We start from the raw sequence: 25,973 nt of genomic DNA, 5'->3' as shown, positions 1-25,973 counted from the left end.
GACACTCTTCCTTGTCCTCCCTCCTCCTGCCAGGAGCGGCTTGCAGACTGCAAGCTCCAGAGCAATGGGAAGGGTGTGTGGAGCTCACAGCAACAGCAGAAGGTGAGTGGATGTAATATCCACCTGTGCGGGGGTATTTGTATACAAATATGAATACCCCCGTCTCTAATAATGATACTTTATTACAAATGCATGGTGGCATACTTTGAAAACCATTGGAGGCTTAGTGGTTTTCATATAAGGGTGTTTCAGTAAACAAGAGAAACTTAAAAATAACCCTAGCACCTCAACATACCCAAAGTGCTTTAAAATATTTTGTAATATTTAGTTATTTTCTTAAATAAATTTTTATCCTTGGAGTGTTTCTGCATTATTATTGTTTTATGTGCTGCACAATATAACTAGTGAATCAAGATGTCAAGATTTACTTCCTGCCTCAGTGCATAGTGCGAGATTTATTAAGTAATAAGTCTCCTCGTAGGAACACACTGACTTGCAGGCCATTTTTAATTCAGTGAAATGGTAGCTGTTTGCTGGTTATGATACTTCAGGTGCCATTGAGTTCATTAAAAATATGTCATCGTAAGGCACATAGAACATAATTTTAAAAACAAATAATGTTTCAACCTTTCTGTGAATTTAGGAGTGCATTAATCTCTGAAGGTTAATCTTTGTCTCATGCTTGGGGTGGCGGCATCAGGTGCTAATGAAAAATGCATGTAGGGTTTTTTGTGTCTAGTTGTGGATTGTTCATGGGAAATATAATCAACATGACATTAATGGGAGGAAATTTAAAAAAAGAAGGTCCTCAAATAACGATAAGCAGAGAATGATTTAAAATATATTATTTTGAAAAATAACAGTACACTATGGACTTCAGTTACCTGTGGTGGAGCTAAGTACTTTTTGAGTGCAAAAATAAAAACAACAGGTGATGCAAACAGAGGTGAGGCTTGCTTTTATATCCGGAGCCACTCCTATACATCATTTTTAATTACATTTTCATCTAATGGAATTCAGTCAGATGGGCAACAGAAGATTAACTATTGGACTCTGAATCTCACATTTGCTATCTATAATGTTTTTGAGGGTGCTTACACATATGACTAAATGTTGTTGGAAGCTAAAGCACCAGCACAAGTAACAAGAAAAAGAGCATTAGACAGAAGCATAGCCAGTTGAGCTGGCTCTTTGTTTTCTCTGAATAAATTTGTTGATTTGCAGTTTGTCACAATTAAACTTTACTTCTTACTTCTTCCTTGAATTCGGTACAGTTATTGTTCTCTGTTCTAAAGATAGGTAGAATCCAGAGTCTTCTCTATAACAGTTGTAAAAAAAAAAAAAAAAAGCCTCCATTCTTATGAGCTAGCATTAGGGATTGCTGTTGCCAAGTTCAGGATTCTTTCCCGTTTTAGTATCTCCAAATGGATTTTTCGAAGTGAACTATTTTTTATCTAATGGCAATGTTCTGAAGGAAGTCACTCAGCTCTAACCTACAGCGTTGTGTTAGCATAAATACCAAGTATTCTTAGAAACATATGCTCATAACACTTCATGTTGTTTTTGTGGTCTTTCTGCTTTTTGTACAGCTGAGTTTTGTAACCTGAAAGAGTAATCTTCAGAACCTTCTAGAGTATAAGGTCAGTGTTTATAGTGCTACCCTAGGAGAAGGAGGCTGTCACACATTCTCTTAGATGGTATGATTGTTTCCCCCACAGTGTTCTATTCTTATCACGATGAAAAAGCATCTTTGAAAACTTTCTTTGCCTGGAATTCATTGGATTTTTCCCTACTCCCTTTAGATCTTTCTGTTATAAGTGTTGTTGCTGCTGCTGTTAAATAAATACTCAGTTTCTGCTTTCCCAGTAGGTAGCACTGATCCTCCTTTTTAAAATAATAGGACTGAAAAAAGCAAAGGCTCTCTATTTGATTAATACAAAATTGATTGTGTAAAGAATATGTGGCTGAGTATAACAGCCTCAGCCAAAGATGCACCTGAAATACATGTTCATCTTGCCTCTTTGCCTTGCTGTGGGCATGAACTCTGAAGGTTGTTTTGCCGCATTATGTCTTCACCTGAAATTGAAACATTTCTGCTCTGTATAAGGATTAAACTTTAGAATTACTGTTGTCACAAACACATATTATAAATTACATTTTTTTTAAAAAAAAAGTATGTTGGTTTTGATTTTAGACTGAGATTTGAAAATGTTTTCTGCCATAAAAATGAGATGCTGGTGATGCTGATCAGTAAATAGTAAAAATAAATAAAGGAACAAAATCAACCAAGTTGCAAACAAAATACAGTGGTGCCTCGCATAGCGATGTTAATTCGTTCCAAAAAAACCATCGCTATGTGAAACCATCGCTATGCGAAACACCATTTCCCATAGGAATGCATTGGAAACCGGTTAATCCGTTCCAATTGGAACGGATTGCCATCGTTACGCGAAAAAACCCATAGGAAACATCGCTAAGCGAAACAATGTATCCTCCATTGGAATGTATTGAAGCTGACTCAATACATTTCAAGGGCTTTGCGAAGTCAATTTTTGCAATTTTAAATGTGTCATACAAGGGGCAAAAATGGGTTTAAATGCTTGGAATAGTTTCTGCACCTTCTAAAACAGGTGCAAAAGTTAATTTGGCTTTGATCTGACTTTTAATTAATTTAGGGTGATTTTTTTTCTCCCCAATAGGAAACAATGGAGCTGTCAAAATTTGGGCTCCATGGATTTCTATGGGGGAGGGAAAAATTCAACCAAAATTAACTAAGAGTCACAACCAAGCCAAGTTTAAGTCTGCACAGGTTTTACAACCTGCACTGACCACCCCAAGCATTTAGAACTTATAACAAATTAAAAAAAGACTCAGAACAAAGTCAAATCAGGATAACAAAGGGTTTATTAAGTGCACATTAAACATCATAAACTTTATAGCATAAGACAACTTTTTAGACTCAGAAATCGAGGTGATTGAACATCTGCATAACTCTTTCAGCAGAGAAACTCTTCTTGCAGTGAAGAAGCATAACATTTCACAACAAACTTTTTTGAAAGTGCATCAGTACACTACAGAAACCCTTCTTGCAGTGAAGAAGCATAACATTTCACAACAAACTTTTTTGAAAGTGCATCAGTACAGAAACCCTTCTTGCAGTGAAGAAGCATAACATTTCACAACAAACTTTTTTGAAAGTGCATCAGTACTGTACACTACAGAAACCCTTCTTGCAGTGAAGAAGCATAACATTTCACAACAAACTTTTTTGAAAGTGCATCAGTACAGAAACCCTTCTTGCAGTGAAGAAGCATAACATTTCACAACAAACTTTTGAAAGTGCATCAGTACTGTACACTACAGAAACCCTTCTTGCAGTGAAGAAGCATAACATTTCACAACAAACTTTTTTGAAACTGCATCAGTACAGAAACCCTTCTTGCAGTGAAGAAGCATAACATTTCACAACAAACTTTTTTGAAACTGCATCAGTACAGAAACCCTTCTTGCAGTGAAGAAGCATAACATTTCACAACAAACTTTTTTGAAACTGCATCAGTACTGTACACTACAGAAACCCTTCTTGCAGTGAAGAAGCATAACATTTCACAACAAACTTTTTTGAAAGTGCATCAGTACAGAAACCCTTCTTGCAGTGAAGAAGCATAACATTTCACAACAAACTTTTTTGAAACTGCATCAGTACAGAAACCCTTCTTGCAGTGAAGAAGCATAACATTTCACAACAAACTTTTTTGAAACTGCATCAGTACAGAAACCCTTCTTGCAGTGAAGAAGCATAACATTTCACAACAAACTTTTTTGAAAGTGCATCAGTACTGTACACTACAGAAACCCTTCTTGCAGTGAAGAAGCATAACATTTCACAACAAACTTTTTTGAAAGTGCATCAGTACACTACAGAAAACCTTCTTGCAGTGAAGAAGCAAAAAACTACAGTAAACATTTCAACTTTAACATCAACAATTGAGGTGGAATCATCTAAACCACCCTAACCACCCCAAATCAATGCAGCACTCTTTTAGGGGGTTGATGAGGGGGAGGAAGAAGAAATGCTCCACGTTGAAGCAAACTCAGCAGCACTGGTGGAAGGAGCAGGTTCCTCCTGCATTGGTCTCTTGGTGAGGAACCTGTCCATTGTCAGCTGCCTTTGCCGCCTTTTCAGAATTCCTCGGAAAGGGGACACGATCCTTTCGTCATAGGAATTCGATAAGTTCTGTGCCAGATTCGTGTCCTCGTGATACCGCTGTGCTATAGTCTGCACATAATTCCAGCTGGTCAAAAACTTCTTAAGGTCCCTGGTCGACAGCTCTGCATGCTCTTGCTCTTCTTCCTCGTGCTCCTCCCTCGCCTCCGCCTGAAGATCCACCAGCTCCTGTGTGGTCAGCTCCTGGTCATGACCCTCAACCAGCTCTGCAATGTCGTCCTCAGTGACATCGAGGCCCATGTCCCTCCCTAAGTCCACAATGTCCTGCATCACTGTGGACTCAGGTGCAGGTGCTGAAGGACCAGGAGCCACACAGCCTGGCCAGAGCGGGCGCCACGCAGAGTTCAGGTTCCGCTGGGTGATACCGTCCCAGGCCCTGGTGATCATCTTCAGGCAGATGACGATGTCAAACTCATCACGCCAGAAGTCACGGAGGGTGAGGCTGGTGGTATCAGTCACCTCAAAACAGCGCCGGAACAGCTCCATGGTGTAGCGCTTCTTGAAGTTTGCGATCACCTGCTGATCCATGGGCTGGAGTAGTGGGGTGGTGTTTGGAGGGAGAAACATGATCCGGATGAAGGAGAACTCCTCCAACAAGTCATCCTCAAGGCCTGGAGGATGGGCAGGAGCGTTGTCCATTAGGAGCAGGGCCTTCAGAGGCAGGTCACGGTCCAACAGGTACCGCTTCACAGCTGGGCCAAAAGCGTGATTGACCCAGTCCACAAAGAGTACCCGTGTCACCCAAGCCTTGGAGTTTGAACGCCACATCACCTTCAGCCGTGCTTTGTCTACCTTGTGCTTCTTAAAAGCACGTGGATTTTCAGAGTGGTAGACAAGCAACGGCTTGATCTTCAGGTCCCCGCTGGCGTTGGCACAGAAGAGGAGGGTCAGGCGGTCCTTCATCGGCTTGTGGCCAGGCAGCTTGCTCTCCTCTTGGGTGAGGAAGGTCCTTTTGGGCATCCACTTCCAGAACAGGCCGGTCTCATCACAGTTGAAAACCTGCTCTGGAAGGTAGCCCTCTGTGGTTACGACCTCGAGGAACTCCACAGCAAAGTCCTCTGCAGCAGTGGTGTCTGAGCTCGCTGCCTCTCCGTGTCTAACCACACTGTGGATGCCAGATCTTGCCTTGAATCGTTCAAACCAGCCTCTGCTGGCCTTGAACTCCTCAGGCTCAGCTGATGTTCCGGGCTGCTCTGCCATGAGGTCGGCGTACAAGGACCTGGCCTTTTCACAGATCACAGCCTCAGTGACCGTGTCCCCTCCACGCTGCTTCTCCTCCATCCAGATCACCAGGAGCTTCTCCACCTCCTCCAGGACAGCTGGATGGTTCCTGGCGATCCTTGTGACACCCTTGGCGGCATCCATTGAAAGGATCTTGTCACGCTTGGCCACGATGGTGCCGATCGTCGATGCATTGCGCCCGTACTCCCGGGCGAGGTCCGCAATGCGTCTCCCCTCATCGTATTTACGAATGATCTCCTTCTTCATTTCAAGCGTGACCTTCTCCCTGGTCGGCTTGCCAACCTGGGCAGAAGCAGTCTTCTTTGGACCCATGTCCAACGCTGTAGCTACGTTAAATGAAAAAAAAAACAGTCAGTGATGTACAGTACATCTGCCTCACCTTCCCACACCTGGCCAAAACTGCCCTGGACAGGCAAGTGGCAGTTTTGGCACACACACATGCACCACAACCTGGGGGGGGGGGGAAGAAATAAACCCTTACCTACCTCAGGATCAAACAGATCGTTTGGAAAAGCCTGGAAAGGCTACAGCACACCTGAAGGCAAGGCCTAAGCAAAGAAAAATTCAGAACAATTAGACTGACCCTTACAACACCCTCCACCACAAACAAAGGAGAAAAAACCCACAGGAAAAGAAACCTTACCTACCTCAGGATCAAACAGATCGTTTGGAAAAGCCTGGAAAGGCTACAGCACACCTGAAGGCAAGGCCTAAGCAAAGAAAAATTCAGAACAATTAGACTGACCCTTACAACACCCTCCACCACAAACAAAGGAGAAAAAACCCACAGGAAAAGAAACGTTACCTACCTCAGGATCAAACAGCCACCAAAGGACTCACAACAACACACCACACCACAGCACACCACACCACACCACACCTACAGGAAAAACATTCAAAATTGGAATAAGAAGGCTTTTCAGTTGAGGACCCCAATGCCAGGCTCAGGCAAGCATAACTCCACCAGAAACAGCAGTCCCAGTGTGGCACCAGCACCCTTGGACCCCAGCACCCCCACCCCATGGGCAGCCAGGCACATAGAAAAAAAGTTGTAAAATGGCTTTTCATTTAAGGACCACCATTGCCAGGCTCAGGCAAGCATAACTCCACCAGAAACAGCAGTCCCAGTGTGGCTCCAGCACCCTTGGACCCCAGCACCCCCACCCCATGGGCAGCCAAGCACATAGAAAAAAAGTTGTAAAATGGCTTTTCATTTAAGGACCACCATTGCCAGGCTCAGGCAAGCATAACTCCACCAGAAACAGCAGTCCCAGTGTGGCTCCAGCACCCTTGGACCCCAGCACCCCCACCCCATGGGCAGCCAAGCACATAGAAAAAAAGTTGTAAAATGGCTTTTCATTTAAGGACCACCATTGCCAGGCTCAGGCAAGCATAACTCCACCAGAAACAGCAGTCCCAGTGTGGCTCCAGCACCCTTGGACCCCAGCACCCCCACCCCATGGGCAGCCAAGCACATAGAAAAAAAGTTGTAAAATGGCTTTTCATTTAAGGACCACCATTGCCAGGCTCAGGCAAGCATAACTCCACCAGAAACAGCAGTCCCAGTGTGGCTCCAGCACCCTTGGACCCCAGCACCCCCACCCCATGGGCAGCCAGGCACATAGAAAAAAAGTTGTAAAATGGCTTTTCAGTTGAGGACCCCAATGCCAGGCTCAGGCAAGCATAACTCCACCAGAAACAGCAGTCCCAGTGTGGCTCCAGCACCCTTGGACCCCAGCACCCCCACCCCATGGGCAGCCAGGCACATAGAAAAAAAGTTGTAAAATGGCTTTTCAGTTGAGGACCCCAATGCCAGGCTCAGGCAAGCATAACTCCACCAGAAACAGCAGTCCCAGTGTGGCACCAGCACCCTTGGACCCCAGCACCCCCACCCCATGGGCAGCCAAGCACATAGAAAAAAAGTTGTAAAATGGCTTTTCATTTAAGGACCACCATTGCCAGGCTCAGGCAAGCATAACTCCACCAGAAACAGCAGTCCCAGTGTGGCTCCAGCACCCTTGGACCCCAGCACCCCCACCCCATGGGCAGCCAAGCACATAGAAAAAAAGTTGTAAAATGGCTTTTCATTTAAGGACCACCATTGCCAGGCTCAGGCAAGCATAACTCCACCAGAAACAGCAGTCCCAGTGTGGCTCCAGCACCCTTGGACCCCAGCACCCCCACCCCATGGGCAGCCAGGCACATAGAAAAAAAGTTGTAAAATGGCTTTTCATTTAAGGACCACCATTGCCAGGCTCAGGCAAGCATAACTCCACCAGAAACAGCAGTCCCAGTGTGGCTCCAGCACCCTTGGACCCCAGCACCCCCACCCCATGGGCAGCCAGGCACATAGAAAAAAAGTTGTAAAATGGCTTTTCATTTAAGGACCACCATTGCCAGGCTCAGGCAAGCATAACTCCACCAGAAACAGCAGTCCCAGGGTGGCTCCAGCACCCTTGGACCCCAGCACCCCCACCCCATGGGCAGCCAGGCACATAGAAAAAAAGTTGTAAAATGGCTTTTCATTTAAGGACCACCATTGCCAGGCTCAGGCAAGCATAACTCCACCAGAAACAGCAGTCCCAGTGTGGCTCCAGCACCCTTGGACCCCAGCACCCCCACCCCATGGGCAGCCAAGCACATAGAAAAAAAGTTGTAAAATGGCTTTTCATTTAAGGACCACCATTGCCAGGCTCAGGCAAGCATAACTCCACCAGAAACAGCAATCCCAGTGTGGCTGCAGCACCCTTGGACCCCAGCACCCCCACCCCATGGGCAGCCAGGCACATAGAAAAAAAGTTGTAAAATGGCTTTTCATTTAAGGACCACCATTGCCAGGCTCAGGCAAGCATAACTCCACCAGAAACAGCAGTCCCAGCACAGAAACCCCCAGCAAAAAAAACCCTGCAATTCCCCCAATTAACCCCCCCCCATAACTAAAGCCAGAGCCAGCCAGACCCAACATCCCCACATGGCAGAAAGAAAACATTTAAAACAGAAAAATCCCACACAAATGCAGACCCAAAATCCCCCTTGCAAAAAACATGTAGCATTTCAGAAATGCAAGCTTACCTTCTCTTGCTCAAGCACAGGATGCACCCCCAAAACACAGTCCAAAGTGACAAATGCCAACCTTGGAAGCGCACATGGGAGAGTGAACCAAGGATGCATGGGCAAGGGGTTTTATACCTTCCCCGCACAGGCACAAAGCATCCTGGGTACTGGCAGTTAGGATTTGAGGAAAACAAGAAATTAGCATTGCAACACAGCCAGTTTTCCCGCTCTTTTTGCAAACATCAGAAATTAGCATTGCAACACAGCCAGTTTTCCCGCTCTTTTTGCAAACATCGCTAAGAAATTAGCATTGCAACAGCCAGTTTTCCCGCTCTTTTTGCAAACATCGCTAAGCGAAACGGGACCATTGACAGCATTCGCTATGCGAAGCATGGCCCCAACCATCGCTATGTGAGTTTCCTCCATAGGAAACATCGCTATGCGAGGCAGTATTTTCATCGGAAAACCCCATCGCTATGCGAATTCATCGCTAAGCGAGGCATTCGCTATGCGAGGCACCACTGTACTACACTTTGTACTGGGTGATTCCGGAATTACTACAGACAGGGCTAGGACAGCTATTAGCTGGGGTGAGACAGTTGGCTGTGACAAAGCTGCATCTACCATGCAGTTTCCGTTGTCTGAACCAGTTGTTAACCACCTCTTTCTTCTTTATTGCTACTTCTAATGCACAGCTGTTTCTCAGGCCTAGTCACACAAGGGAAATGTTCTCTAGTTGTCCCCAAGTTAGTACATTGCTTCATCTTTTTTTCTGGTCACACAACACACGGTCAAGATCAAGACATTTTCCGAGCTAGTGGTATAACTGCGGAACATTTCCCCATTGCCAGAGGGTTGTGTTATTTGTTACCTTTGTTGTACCAGTGCATTCCTTACAGGGATTGCTAGTGTATATGACTGCTTCTTTTCAAAACTGAAGCCCGGAAGGTGGTTACCATTACTGCAATGTCCTTTTTTAAAAAAACAATTGTGCCCAGTATATTGATAGGCTGGTAAAAGTACGTCATTGGGGATCTGCTTCCATTACATTACTGGCGAGTTTTTTTTTAAAAAAAAAATCTATGGGAAGATACATTGAACCATTGCTATGCCAGTGTTACTAGGGAGGTGATCACTAGTATTGCTGGGCAGATATCCCATGTCCATTGTGTGCAGATATCCCATGTGCATTGTGTGCACTGTAGCAGCCAGTGCAACAGAGGACATTTTCCTAAAGAAAAAAACCCTTCCTGATCAATGTTCTTTCTAATATTCAGCCTTGCTGTGTGAGTCTGTGCCCCCCCATGGGATTCCATTGTGACTGGAATGAAAGGGGACAGAAACTATCACTGTGGGTGCATGGAGGAGGAGAAAAACTGTGTGGAGGAGGGTGGAGTCACACACACTTGCACCGTTGCACATATATATAAATCAAGGAGCTAAATCTCCCCTTGAAATACGAGAGAAAATAAACTGGTACCAATGTGTAACCTGCCATAACAATTCAAATAGGAGAAAATAAATTAGTATCACTAAACGTTTTTGGGACGTTCATTCTGATATATAAACCATGTGACCATGATTCAGTACAACAGAGGTATGGAAAGTATTGGAAGATTTAGGGAACATTTCCCTCATACATTCAGGTCCTCAGCTGACCACTCTCCCAGATAATGCCTGGAATCCAAGGACCTGTGTAGCTAGGCATTATTCATATACTCAGATGAGAAGCAGACACTACAGAGGCGCACAGTAGGCGATTGGAAGAAAAAAGGCCACCAATGCCATTATATTCTTCCTCCCGCCTTCCCTCCCTTGCCTGTGAGTATTGTCATGTGTGGTGGGGCAGTGATGGTGGTGAGGACAGAAACTCCAGAGGAAATGGTTCTTTTCTTGCCTTAGATAGTTGGAGAGTTTGTATTGTTGCTCATCATAGATCAATAGAATGATTATTTGTCTGAAGTAACAGTAGACCTAAAATAGTGCTTGCCAGGTACTGCTGAGACCATTTCTAAGCATCCCTTACTACCTAGTTATTCCTATGATTCTGTGCTAATTATACTGTCAGCAAGATGCTGAGTGGTTTCAAATATGGTTATAGTCACTGATAATCAAAAATGCATATAGGTGCTAACTGTGACAAACCCAGACCTACTGGGATCTGCCACACGTTAACTAAGCTGCCACCAACCATTCCCTATAAGAAGTCACACAGACCAGGGATGGATTTTCAACCAATAAAAGAATAAGGTTTATTAAATACAACACACAGGGAAAATAAAATGATCAGGTGAATAAGATATAGTAACGTGGCTTAGTCTCATTCATACATGTATACAGTTTGGTTCACACAGAACACTTAACTTGAAGCACAGACCCTGAACCTATCAGTTCTGGCTAACCAACAGACACCTGAACCTATCAGGTTGGTACTCTGACACACAGTAGTACCCTGTCTGACACACAGACACCCACACCAGCTTCTTCTTCCCAGCTGCTGCTTCTTCACATCCCAGCGTCTCAACTTCTCCACACAGGCTTCACCTATATATACAGTACAGCCCCTCCTCCTGATGTCCCGCCTTCCACTCCCCATAGGATGGAACTTTCCCTCCAAACCCATGACAGACAGGTAACATCAGTGCTGTATGTAACACTAACATCTATTAAATATATTCATTAATCACATAAATATCCTCCAAAGCTATTTTTGATTGAATAAAGGAAACTTGGGACCATTTTAGCTCAAATAAGAAGGCACACTGAATAAGTGGAAGCTATACAAGTCTAATTCATTTGTTGGATCTACTTTAATTGCAACTAATCACTGGACTTAACTTTCAGTCTTCCTTTCAATCATTACTAAGGCTGTTCTTTCATAAAGGCATGGAATGTTTATATGAAATTGAGTAGCACTGACCACTAGAACATAGATATTTGACTAAAATTTAATAAATAATAGGCTTTTTAAATCAGGAGAACTGGACTACAATAACTTTTTAATTAACAAACCATCCCTTTCCTAAGTTGTTCATATTTTCACTGCAGATGATGCACATGACGGATGCTAATGAAAAGTCCTTTAAAATAGATATCAGGGTGTGGGAATATTTGGCACATTCGTTTAAATTGATGTGTGCATCTATGAGCGCTCATGCTTATTAGCAGGCAGTTTTGACAAATTACAATGTGTTTTTTACATTAACCAATATTTCAATAGATTTGTTTGCTTTTTATGTATCAACATCTTTCTTATTGTATATGTGACATAGAGACAAGTCTTTTTTTGCATCTCAAGTTATTACTATATAATTAAACTAATGGTTTACAGCAGTTACATTTGCAAGACTATAATTAGAATGTACACTAGGTTATCCTTATCAAGACCCGCTAAAGGAATCTCCTTCAGAGGTTGAACTAGAGCATCTCAAGCCAAAAATTTGGAAGAACAGGACATATTGTGGCAAATGAGGGGGTCTCTTATCCTTGTGGGAGACAGAATGTTCCTATCAGGATGTTAATAGCTCCCACTCTGAATCAGAGGTGGAAACCAAGTGGCCACGTACCCTAGGGAATATACTTAAGTGCGGGCTCAGTCAGCTGCCATATGCCCTGTGCCTGGCACACAGTGGTGTATGAAAGTATGTTGGATCAGATTCAGGATACACGTAAAACAACATTTTGTGTTCCTATTTAAGAATGTCTTTTTAATGAAAAAAATATTATTGCTTTTGCTTGCAGTCTTTTCAAAATAACAAATGAAATAAATAGTTTTGCAGCAGTAATACTGAAATAGCATTTTTCTCAGCTCAAGATTGTGAATGACCTTAGGCTCTCTTTATTGCTGGATATGAGATAACGTTATACTTACTGTCAAACTTCATATACACTGGAATTCAGTTACAGAAATCAAGGTTGAGGCACTTCACATACAAATAATAGTACTTTCTGGAACTGCTAAAAGTACATATTTTTGCAGATAACTTCAGCAGAAAACTTGCCATGCACAAAAGTGTACAATACATTTTATAATTAATAATATTTGTTAATACTTATTTAGGAAAGGAAATTGTTTTTGTTCTCTCCTAGCCATGCATATCCCTGCTGAAAGAAACATACACTCTTCATATAAGTAAGCATATATTTGTCTGTCAGCCTTCCACTAACAATGGTTTAGAGATAACCATCTGAAAACAGGAGTAAGACTGGATTGTACTATATTTAGCAGGCAAGCTTACTAGAAAGGTTACTTATTTTACATTTTACTTGATTTATTTTGGGATACATTGGAATGGCTTTGACAAATAAGTTAAAAAATGTGTTGTCCTGCAGGAAAGTCTTGTTGTTTAGTGGTTCATAAAACTTTTGTAAAACAAACTATAAAATAGGACTTGGAAAATAATAAATAAATAAATAAATAAATAAATAAATAACAACAACAACAACAACAACAACAATAACTACTACTACTACTACTACTACTACTACTACTACTACCCTCCAAAGGTTATCTTGGGCTAAACTGCACATTTGTAATACTCTGGAGGAAAGGTGTTTTCTGCGGGTTAGCAGCAAATAGGCACAAGATAGGTTGTTACACATTCCCAAATTTCAGCCCCCTTTTTTGTGTGTGTGTCGGTTGTCATGCACACTCTTGTCACTGACATGTCAAGGCTGTCTGCAAGTCACATGATGCTCCTGTTCCCACCATTTTTCCTTTTAAAAATAGTGTTAAGGCACACATGAGGGTGTGCAATTAAATTATGTTTTTTTAAAATGAATAACATGTCCAAAACTGTGAATGGAGGCAGAAGGGGGGGGGGGATTGATGATGTGACAGTAGTTGAGGGGAGAGCAAGTGATTGCAGAATGGAGGCGATGAGGAAGGGGTGGGCAAAGCTGAATCCACAGCTTTGAATTCTGAGCTCCCTGGCATCTCTGAAGGGTGTCTTCTGAGCAGCAAGAGGCGCCTCTTGTTTTATCCTAAGTAACCACACCTACTAAGTTAATTGTAAAATAATCCTGAAAACAGATATGATAAAAAGGGTGGCAAAAGTGGCTGTCAAAGAAAAGGGGTATCCTTGTATTAACTAAAACTGCAGAACATCTGTAAAACATGGAGCAGAAAAACTGGAATATACACTATTTGAAGGCACAGTAGGGCTTGACATCATTTATTTATTTATTTATTTTATTTATATCCCGCCTATCTAGTCAATAGACCACTCTATGGGATGTGGTTGCAAATATGTTTTTCTCTTGGCAGGGCAGTTGCATCCTAGGTGTAGAGTGTTCAGAAGTGGCTTACCACTCACCCTTCTGTAGATGTTCTGAGATCATGTAGCTTGTCCAAGTCTGCAATATAGTGTCCTTTTCATGACTGGTCTTCTATACAACTGTATACTCCCTTCCAAAAGTAAATGGGAGAATTTTTTTAATCTGCAATTATTTCTCTTACCAGTATGAAGTCAGACAAACACTGTATTGAACCTAATTTTTACACAGTAGTTCCTAACTTTCTGTTGTGACCAAGTAACATGCGTGCTCTGTTGTGGTTATAACTGGCTTATTCAGTCTATCTGTGTAAAGTTGTTAATGGGATTCTCAATCTGATTCTGTATTAAATCCTATATAACAGCTGCTTCACCAGCTGCTTCACCATAACCAAGATTTTTAAGAAAAATCCAGACCAGGAAAAATGTACTGTGCCATTTCTTTAGTGGATAAAAACAATGAGCCCTGAGATTAGATCAACACACACTCGTAGCAAGACATCCCATTAAGAAGTTATTGACTTGAAAGGTCAATATTAAAAGTCAGGTGATATAAAAAGAAAACACAGTCCAAGTCATGTCAGAGTTTTAAAGAACTCATAAAGGGTGGCAGAGTCTAGACATCATAAAGCATAGATTAGGACTATAGAAGGAGGATTTTAGACAATATAAGGAACAGGAGCTAGCATACATACACACAAATTCTATGAACTAAAGAATCAGATGCAGATATTGTGTAAGGAAAAAAGACAAGCCTTTATTCATAACCAAAGGAAGCAAGTACTTACCACAATATCCCTTAGAAAATCCAAACTATTTGGGGGGTGTAGTGAATAATACAACTAAAAGCAATTTCTCACATCCAGCTAACATTGAACCAAATATTTGATCCAGACATTTCTCAATCTTGTTTTACAATAAAGAATACTCCACCAGTGTTACTGGTGAAGTCCTGCCTAAGAAATTCCCAGAAGGGCTCTGGTCACCTCTACAGAGATGAAGGAACTAATCTCCCAGTTAAAACTGGGCAAATCATCAGGATCTGATATACAATATTAAAGTTTGATATGGATTAGTGGACAGCACCATTGGCTGCCTTTTTTGCCATGGTAGACAAAACGGGCCTATTACCAATGCAATAGTATTTTCAATCGGGTGACCCCCTAAACCCTAGTAATTATAGACCAATCAGTCTTCTATCTATTATAGGAAAACTTTATGCTAAACATCTTTTAAACAAACTTGCAGCCTCCGAAGAGCAGATGGCAATACAGTGGGGTCTTGACTTAAGAACGGCTCGAGTTAAGAACATTTTGACTTAAGAACCACTCTCATAGGAAAATATTGACTTGACTTACATACTTAGATTTGAGTTAAGAACTGAAAAAAAAACATGTGGGAGGCAGGGAAAGTGCAAAATTTGAACTTTCAGTTAACTGTTGGCCAGTGAAAATGGCACCAGAGCTGGGTGAGAAAGGATCATTGGGGCAGGGAACCAAACAGGGAGAAAGAGAAAAGGGAAAGGAGAACGTAGAGTGGACAAAACCCCAGTATGGCCCTAATCAGAGCCACACAGTCAGGCCCTACAAGTAACAGTAGTGAACTGGCCTAGGGGAGTCTTGGCTGTATGCCAGAAAAAATAACCTTCCCATAGCCAGCCTCTACCACTACCACTCTGATTCATTTCAGGCAATGGCAGATTCAGAGGCAATGCTTACAGAGACTAGGCTGGAATACTTGTCATAGGCAATTCCTGGTCACTTTTGTGGAAACTATCAAGAACACAGTTTGTGTTCTTGGTGAGCTTTCTGTTCTTACTCTGTTGCAGGGCACAATGGGAACGATCCACCAACAGTGCACTATAGTTCTAGAGTATGTTTTAATTATAATTATAAAACTTATAGATTTAAAAATTATATTTAGAAATGGCTTTTTTGGCCATTTTAACAGGGGCTGAGAAGACTGGTTTTCTGGAAACAATGTTAATGTTCCTATACCAAGATAAGGCTGGTGGTGAAGGTGCAAAACAGTTTCTTCATACTGTCTGTGTTTCCTTTGTGTGCTGATGCATGGCTGCCCAGCCTGTACATTTGTAAAGAATTAGAAACTCTCATTTTCTACTGCTGTTCCTTCCTTTAAAGACTGCTCTGAACTTCCTACAATTTGAGAAGGTGGAGCAGAAAAAAAATCACTAAACATATCTCATTCCCTTCCTTGACAGGGTAATTGGGTTGATGGATAAGGGAAATGTAGTGTATGTAATATGGCTTTGGCAAGGCCTCTGACAATTCCAGATGGCATTCTCAAAAGTAATTGGAGAACTGTGATTTGGCAGATGGCTACAGCAAGGTAACAAATTCCAGAGGGGTAGTCTTGTTAGTCTGTTATGGCAAAAACAACAAAGAATCCTGTGATAACTTAAAGGCTATCAAGTTTATTGCAATATAAGCAAGAAGCCACTTTGTCATTTAGAGAAAGCATTCTCTGCATTCTCTTCACCTACACACACAGCACGAAAGAGTATGGCATGTGTGTATGTGCATTTATTTTATGTGTTTTATTTATAGGATGCTGAGATCTGGGGGCTCAAGGCAGTTCATAGTATGTGTGTGTGTGTATGCAATACAAAATATATGCACAGTGTGTACATGTCCCATATAGAGTACAGTAATATGCTTTTACCTTCATTCAGAACTTGGAGACAATTTGTTACAAGTAATAACACTGTTATATATAATTAATTCTCCTTTTCATGGCAGAACTACATTAAAATACAATTGTAACTTAGAGTAATAGGGGATAACATCACTCTTTTATATATATATAACTGTAACTTTTTAGTTACACTAATTGTATAGGTTCACATTTGTGATCTAGATACTGATGAGACCATGAAGTTGATGAGGAAAGAGTGGGTTTTGTAGCACAAGCTAGTGGCTGCAGGACAATTAACATTGTAACTGTAATGAAACAAATTAATCTAAGAGAAGTTAGAACTAGAAATGTTACTAATTGCTTTCTGAAGCAGGCAACCTAGCTCTGGTCTATAGGAATTCTTTTTTAAACTTTTCTTTGGCCAATCTCAGTTCTTCTTATATTTATTTGGGGCTCTTCCAGATGTAGCATTTATTCTCTGTAATGTACCAGGTTCTGTACCAATGATACTGCCCCCCCACTATGCATATAATGTTCCTTTTGTCTTGCTTAGTACAGTAACATTTTCCTTGACTTTCTGTACTCCTGAAAGCATAGTTTATTTTTAATATAAAACAAACAAAATAACAAATAGCAAGCTTTGGATGATAAATCACTTTCTTCAAGGCTGTGCATGAAGCTTTTGTGAGCAGTTCTAAATGTATGTGTTATTTTTAATATCCCAAATTCACATGGCTGAAGGTGTAGAAGCCAGGTAAGCTTAGATGGAAACAGCTGCAGCATGCATGTTGGTTTCAAGCTCGTCTTTAGCTAGCAATTTAGAATTTATGGCCTATCACTTAAAACAGAAAACAGTCACAGGCAATCTGGGGAGGGTCCTCCTTCTCCCTTTCTCCCTTATTGAAACTCAAGGAGTTTCTCTTTAGCTGGCGGAGTGAAGACTGCCCAGTTAACATGGCCTGCCTATAACAGAGTTGGGGTTAGGAATTTAGTTAAACCATTAGAAATAGCGAATTTAAGCCAAATTAAAGCCAAATAAATAGTATTACCTGGTGGATGCTGTTTTTTAGCATGCAGTACTGCTTGTTTGATGTCAAGAGTCCATGATGTTCGAGAACTCGTGTTGGTTTTCAGTTGATGCTCTGATCAGCCATTCTGTGGTATCTTACCATTCAGGAAAAATCAGGAAAAGGCTGCACATTCATGAAAACAATACAAATTCTAGTATCAGGGTATGCAGTTTAGCATTATTGTGCATTCAATTGGAAGTTTCTGTCTAGTGAAGAAAACTTCCTGGTCAGATGCTTTCAATTATCACTCGGAGAAATAAAACTCTGGGAATCACACAAATGTGAGAGTGGGTGATACCTTTTATTAGACTACTAAAAATGAAACCACTTGCAAGCTTTTGTGAAGAAAATTACACTTCTTTAAGATTAGCACAACTCCTTTATGTATTGTGTACAAAAATTGTAAACAAGAATCCAAAAATTATTGGTACGTGTCCGTTAGAGTTGATGTAAGTCTTCCTGAATATGGGTTTCAAGTCTTTGTGTAGCATGGTTTGAAATTTCAACACCCCTCTCCTAGGACCAAAAAACTGCCAATTATTCTGATTTCCTCCTCGTCACCCCCAAACACAAACACACATTGCCTGCTCTGTGCAGCTCCAGACACTTCTCCAGTGGAGAAGGAGAGTTTCAAAGAATGCTTAATGATTTCATAAAGAAATGCGGTTTGCTTAAAAAGAAGAAATGTGGTGTTTTGTTTTACAGTTTGGACACAAATCCTGGTAGACTCCACACTCCTTCACAACCAAGTGAGAGAAAGGAAAGCGATACAACTTTTGCTATATATGGAAAAGCCTTGACTGGCTAGATAAAAAGTATGCAAAGATATTTTCTACAACTCTAGAATAATAATTTTGCTATAGAATTAAAAATAATAAATGTACTTTTGGCACTGAGATAATACAACATAGTACTGTGAACAGTACGACTTGCTGGATTACATGCCAGCATATTTCCAGAAAAAATATAGTTGTGTGATTTGCTATAAGCTTTTGTTGAACTGTAGACCACAAATGCATCTGATCAGATGGAGTGCATTCCATGAAAGGTTAATGGCACATAAACTTGTTGGTCATTAAGGTGCCAAAATACTCCTTGTTCTTCTTGCTGTGATAAAATAACCAAGCTAGCACCATGCCCCACATATTTCTGGGGTGGGTCTAATTTTTATAGCAAGCTGACTAATGCATAGCTCTAATTCTCATCATTTTCCAGTATCTTAAATCTGCCAATGTGATCTGTTGATCATGCTTTTTGGACACCATCCAAAATTACCTCCTTATGATACCTCAACATGTTTCATTGCCTTTAACCTGCAGTTATCCTTTTCCTTTCAGCGCCCTCCTTGATAGGTATGGTCAGGAAGGACTGGGCTTCCCAAAACAGCATTGCCCTCTCATGGCAACAGCCTGATTTTCCTAATGGAGCCATTCTGGACTACGAGATCAAGTACTATGAGAAAGTAGGTCTTGACTAAAATGAAATAAAACCCTCAAAGTATTGTGTTATAATATTTTTACTTTACTGTAGATCAACATACAATATAGCCTGTAGCTATTTATTTCTTGTTCCTCTTAAAATAGTGGGCCTGTTACTGTGTTAGGTCACCATTATTTTCATAGTAGCTTTCCCTGCAATTGGCCAATTAGTCCAATACTCAGTGCATTGATTGTACTGGTGGAAGCTGCTTCCACTAGTGGACTAAAGAGGAAATTCCCCTATCTTTCACCACAATTTTGCCTTACAAACCTTTAAAACCTACTCCAGTGGGCTGGGAAACAATCTGGGGCTAGGAATGGGCAACATGCAGCTTGCAGACTACCTGCAGCCCCCATTAGCCTAAGGAAAGCACCCAGCACACCTGTGCCCCTGCACTCTAAGAAAGGACCCTTATGCCTACTAAGGGACATGAAAGCAATCACTGTGCCTCACACACACTGTTTTAGATCCAAATGCTGTTTTTCAAATAAAACAAGTCCTTCTGAGCCTAAACCAGAAGAGGGGGAGGACTTAGCACAATTTCCTCCTTGCCCTCCAAGGGCCATGAGGGGGCTTTTAAAAAATACATTTAAAAGTATGATTGATGGAGGCAGAATAAGGGAGATCCATCTAAAGTCCAGTGGTAAGTATGTGTCACCAAAATCTCTGGAAGTTGCCCAACATTGCTCTAGACATGTTATGTCATGTAATAATGTTTTTATCATTATGGGCAGAAAGGAAAGGAAAGAAAGATTCACAAGAAGATGTACCCCAATATATATTGGTTCAGGAGGACACTGGCTTAGATCCTAGCATATTATTTTTAAAATGTTAAGAGAGGGAACGTTTCCCATCCCCTGCTTTCCACTGCAAGCATGTGAAAACCCCCGAAACATTATTGCAAAGAGTATGGGAGCCTCCAAATAATATGGGATAATTAGGTGATGCAGCAAAGCAGAATTGCCCCAAATCAGATTTTGATTCTAAGACTGTAATGCAAGAAAATTCACAGAAGGACTTTCTTCTCTCCTCCACCACCTAGATCATCCTTTTCCTCTCCCCATGTTCAATCTTTGTTGTTCACAATGGCCCAATCCACCACAAAGATTTTGCAACTGCAGGTGGTAAGAAGGCACAGTAACAACCTGTGAACTACCTTACTTATCTTGGTATCTAATCTTTTGAGTCTTTTTGACTCAAAGACATTGTTGACTCAGAATCATAGTGTATTGATTATCTTTATTTTCTACAGCTCTTACTAATGATTTTAGAGTGTCCTTTCTCCTTGCTCTTGTCATAGCAGTTGAGTTAATAACCGATTATTATGTATTCCTTACTGAGCAGTTAATAGCTTTATGGTCTTTTGCAGGAATGCACCTGCTGCTCATAAAAACATTCTGTTGTAGGAGATAGTTAGCGTAGATGACACATCTTGTATTTCCAGTGACCTTGCACAAACTGCATTAACAACTGGCCTGATTTCAAAATATTTCAGTAAAATTCCTTACCTTTTATGAAAAGCAGATCTGATGCCTGTTCGAGCATATTATCTGAAATTAGTACTTGTACATCCCTGCAAATTCTTGTTTCCTGTTGGATTTCCATTGAAATGTGCTGCAATTTTTCATACCTTGTGAAAAATAAAAACAGTTATCCTTTTCTCTTGTCAAGAGTGCCTTAAAAGGCCAAAAAAAAAAAAAAAAAAAACAGAGCACAGACAGAATTCTGACTCCTGTCCTCTGAAGATGCCAATCACAGAGACTGGCAAAACGTTAGGAAGAACAACCTTCAGAACATGACCAAAGAGCCTGAAAAATGCACAACCACCTCGCGTACTCATAGGACACGCAGAATAATACTGTAGTTCCTATTCCTCATGTGCAAGGACAAGACAAGAGAGGATTTTTACCCCTACTACTGTATATAAGGACTCTTTTGTGCTTTTTCTGCAAACACAGATGGAGAGAACCATCTTGAATTGGCTGACTGAAGATTACTTTAGTTAGCAATAGAAACCCAGTTCCTCACAGAGATTAGCATAGGCTCTCTCTTTCCCTACAAGCCCTTTCTTTCCTGAAATGCCTCTTGCAGGATACTCATCTTTTGCATAATGGTTCCTTCTTTGAGTAGCTGTGAAAGGCTGGAGGGACCACACACAAACTTGCATGTACATCTGTGGCACTTAATTCCTTCATGCGATGTCCTTTGGACAAGTGGAAATAGCTTCATGTAAAGTTGAGCTGCATGACTGTATTGTAGTATTTTATACATTACAAGAGCCTGATGGGCTATATTTGCTCATCTTTTTTACTTGAATGTAATTCAGATTGATAATACTAGGATTGGCAAAGAAAATAAGGTTACTGTTCATGCTACTCGGCTTTCTTTAGCCTTGTCTATTAGACTGAACTTTACAGGCTACATTAGTGTGTGTTTTCTCAGTGACAAAGATAATACAGTTCCTGACAATGTGGAAAACATTTCTGCTTTAAAGTTTAAGAAATGTTCTCCACTTACTGAGCTGTGGGGATATTTAATGAACCAATGGTCCTAGATAATTTACTGTGAAAAATATTAATAGCAATACCTTACAGAAGGGATTTGAATTACAACCACTGTATAAATAAAGGTTTGTTTATAGTTGGTTCAATTCAGACAGCTAAACTTAAATCCCACAAAGATATATGAAGCCAAATTTATAAAATCCCAAAGATTATACTGATAATGAACGTGAATGTTCTCAAATCAATATTTGTGGTAGTTCAAGCATGTTGTAGGATGAAACTGTCATTATCTTTCAGCATTGCTATCTCTCTTCTTTTTCCCTTCTCAGTGCTCTGCAACATTGGGAATTGGGATTAATGACAACACTTGCTTTATTTTGGGCCAATTCCATAAACATACAAAACATAGTTTTTGACATATTGATTCTAAACCTTTCTTGTAGGAAAACAAGCATTATTGGAGCATTATATGGCAGCTTGAAGAGTGGTGATCAATATTTGAGCCATTGTGGTGTTTTCCCCCCATCCTTTCCACTTTCCATCTTGACTAATTCTGACTGCAGTTGCTTTAAGTCTGATTTAAGAGATGAGCCCGAATTTCAATATTGTTGTGTGTGTGTTTAGTCATTTAGTCGTGTCCGACTCTTCGTGACCCCATGGACCAGAGCACGCCAGGCCCTCCTGTTTTCTACTGCCTCCCGGAGTTGTGTCAGGTTCATGTTGGTTGCTTCGCAGACACTGTCCAGCCATCTCATCCTCGGTCGTCCCCTTCTCCTCTTGCCATCACACCTTCCTAACATCAAGGTTTTTTCCAAGGACTCTTTTCTTCTCATGAGATGGCCAAAGTACTGGAGCCTCAGCTTCAGGATCTGTCCTTCAAGTGAGCATTCAGGGTTGATTTCCTTTAGAACTGATAGGTTTGTTCTCCTTGCAGTCCAGGGGATTCTCAAGAGCCTCCTCCAGCACCACAATTCAAAGGCATCTATTCTTCGGCGGTCAGCTTTCTTTATGGTCCAGCTCTCACTTCCATACATCACGACAGGGAAAACCATAGCTTTGACTATTCAGACTTTTGTTGGCAAGGTGATGTCTCTGCTTTTCAAGATGCTGTCAAGATTTGTCATCGCTTTCCTCCCAAGAAGAAGGCGCCTTTTAATTTCAGGGCTGCTGTCTCCATCTGCAGTGATCATGGAGCCCAGGAAGATAAAATTTGACACTGCCTCCATATCTTCCCCTTCTATTTCCCAGGAGGTGATGGGACCAGTGGCCATGATCTTAGTTTTTTTGATGTTGAGTTTCAGACCGTTTTTTGCACTCTCCTCTTTCACTCTCATTACAAGGTTCTTTAATTCCTCCTCACTTTCTGCCATCAGAGTGGTATCATCTGCATATCGGAGGTTGTTGATATTTCTTCCGGCAATCTTAATTCCGGCTTGGGCTTCTTCCAGTCCAGCCTTCCGCATGATGTATTCTGCATATAAGTTAAATAAGCTGGGGGACAATATACAGCCTTGCCGTACTCCTTTCCCAATTTTGAACCACTCAGTTGTTCCATGACCAGTTCTAACTGTTGCTTCCTGTCCCACATATAGGTTTCTCAGGAGACAGATAAAGTGGTCAGGCACTCCCATTTCTTTAAGAACTTGCCATAGTTTGCTGTGGTCCACACAGTCAAAGGCTTTCGCATAGTCAATGAAGCAGAAGTAGATATTTTTCTGGAACTCTCTGGCTTTCTCCATAATCCAGCGCAAGTTAGCAATTTGGTCTCGAGTTCCTCTGCCTCTTCGGAATCCAGCTTGTACTTCTGGGAGTTCTCGGTATATGCAAGGTTCAATATTCAATATTGTTGAACCTTGCATATTTGATTTGTTTTTAGCTTCTCTCTTTGAATCCCTAGTTCCTCAAGAAATAATAACCAAGATCTAGTGCTATATTTCTGATGGGTTCTACTGTTTCCATCAGAACTAGTAATCGTCCCTCTTGCCCCCCACAGACCCCTGTTACTCATCCTAAAAACTTGCTTCAAAGGGCTGGGAAACCCTCAGAAGCAGATTTTTGGTGCCACCAAGGGCTGCAGCAGAAACAGAAGAGGAATAAAGTTCTGATTCTGTTGGTATTGAATCTGAAAGAATCTCAACGAATGGAAAATGCCCGGGTGCAATTCAAAGTGCTTGTTTTGACATATAAAGCCCTAAACGGCTTGGGCCCTGGATACCTGAAGGACCACCTCCTTCCATATGAGCCTACCCGGCAGTTAAGATCTAGCCAGGGGGGCCTTTTGAAAGAGCCATCCCTCAAGGAGGTAAGAGGGATGGCTTGTAGACAAAGGGCCTTTTTGGCAGCTGGCCCCAGACTATGGAATGCACTCCCAACTGAGATTCGTCTGGCGCCGACACTGATGACATTTCGGTGCCAGGTCAAAACCTTCCTGTTCCAGAAGGCTTTTAATTGAAATAACATCAACTATGGGTCCTGATGGCAATTTTAATTGTATTTTAATCATTTTATCTTTTATTGTATCCTAATTGAATTTTAATTGTTGTAAGCCACCCAGAGACCTCTGAGTAGAGTGGGCGGCATATAAATTAAATTAAATTAAATAAATAAATAAGTAAATAAATAAATAAATAAAATGCACCATTAGATCATGGCCAGTATGTAAACTCTGATTTTTTTAAAAAAAATTGACCTTATTATATATCACTAATTATAAATAACCTGTTCTGCTAGCTATGAAAATACAATGTATAAGTACTGTGTGTAACCCTCTTGGTTTCTGTCTGTTCCCTGTCTCTACTCACCTCATCTTTATTCCTTGTTTCTTTTTTTCATGGTGTATAATCTATTTAAAGTCATATTTCAGTGGAATTGATTTTACTCAATTATTTGTGCATATTTTCCTCACTTTGTTGGTAGCTTTGGTAAGGCCCTGGCTGGAAATCTAATCTAAAATTTCCAAAATGCAAAACGCATATTCAGTATTTCAAGCAGCAAAACTTTTTTTCCAGATTAGAGACAATGGAGATGTAGACAGAAATGTGATCAGCATGTGATTGATTATCCCAGTACATTGCTCACGAATGTTCAAGGGTAAAAAAAACTGCAAGCAATTGTTAGGCATCCATAACATAACATTAAATAATAGCAGCTAAGCACTTAATCTGAACTTTCACACATCAAGTGAACCAGTTATCCTTTATATTAACACTAATTTGTTTTCAAAGTTTAGCTATTTATAGAGCCAAAACAACAGAACCTTCAAAACAGTAATATCCTGAAAGATGCCATGGTAGCCTAGCTGGAATCTGAATAGGAAGACTCCTCACTACTACATTAAAAGGCATATTCAACTTGTTTGTTGTATCTTATGATAGTATGGTTGTATTGTCAATCAGTTTCCATTATTAAATAATTTTTAGCCATATCCATAATCTCTACTGTCTTGCCTGAGGCCATGTTGCTTTATTTCTCTATATATTGGTCTTTATACTCTTCTTTGTAATTACTGCTCTCATTTTACTTGGGGTTTTTTTTTCTCAGATAGTGATGAACAGCAGGAACTATCAGCCATTTGTTCACAAAGCTAGATAACCTTTCCTATTATGTTCTTATCACACCTGACTCCAAGTGGAATCACACTTGATTTCACAATTGAGATGTGTCCTGGACCTCATCAGTTAGCTGCAATTTGCTGTGGTAAGTCATGCAATCTTACCTGCACAGCATGAGAGAGAGAGAGAGAGAGAGAGAGATTTTCCTCTTTCTGTTTACATATGTTATATGGAAGTGCTCAACTCTTCCAAGGATACATTGCAACTGGACTGCAATCAGGGTCATGTTTCAGACATGTTAACATTTTATTTTCCATGTGTCTTTTGAAATTGCAAATATGTTTCCATTCTGCAAAGTGGTTTTGCCTTTTTAAAGAGAACTGTTGAGACTTGTACAATTTGCCACAGCTCTGGTCCATGGGGGTCACGAAGAGTCGGACACGACTTAATGACTAAACAACAACAACAACAAATTGAAGCTAACTGAGAAGGTGCCACAGTACATCTTGTTCGTGTGTCTGCTCACACACCTGATTCCACAACTGAGATGTGCCCTTGACCTCATCAGTTAGGTGCAGTTAGCTGTGGCAAGTTATGCAACCTTACCTGTATAGCAACAGGATTTTACAATAGTTTATTTACCTAGGTCCAAAGAAAACTCAGTGGGTTATTCCTAAAAAATAATGGTTTTCTGCCCTATACTTCAACATTGCACAGATACATTAAACCTAGTCGTCTCTCTAGCCCCGTTTAGTGTGTTTCAATTACCTAACATAAACTTAAAAAGTAATTTTTATCAGAAATAAGGCAGGTGAGAGGAATGTATTCTCTCTATATGGATTATAGCAGTGAATACAGTGTTAAACCTGTGGTTAGGTGTACTGATAGCATAGCACATTTTTGTCCAACATGGGACA

General features: G+C 40.9%; 1 protein-coding gene across 5 annotated transcripts in view; it reads left to right on the top strand.

Annotated features, from left to right (window-relative positions):
* Positions 1–25,973, top strand: part of EPHA6 (EPH receptor A6) — a 558,183-nt gene that overhangs the window by 383,035 nt on the left and 149,175 nt on the right. For 2 of the 5 annotated variants that reach the window (XM_020810349.3, XM_020810341.3), the window contains exon 6: positions 18,860–18,984. The exons of the other annotated variants lie outside the window; for them this stretch is intronic. In XM_020810349.3, coding sequence (XP_020666008.1) covers positions 18,860–18,984 — 125 coding nt within the window. The remainder of the gene's footprint in view (positions 1–18,859; positions 18,985–25,973) is intronic. 5 annotated transcript variants of the gene reach the window in all.

The sequence above is a fragment of the Pogona vitticeps genome, chromosome 3 (assembly GCF_051106095.1).
Source record: "Pogona vitticeps strain Pit_001003342236 chromosome 3, PviZW2.1, whole genome shotgun sequence".
Classification (NCBI taxonomy): Eukaryota; Metazoa; Chordata; class Lepidosauria; order Squamata; family Agamidae; genus Pogona; species Pogona vitticeps.
Note: the sequence above shows the minus strand (reverse complement) of the source record. Positions and strands in the feature narration are given on the sequence as shown.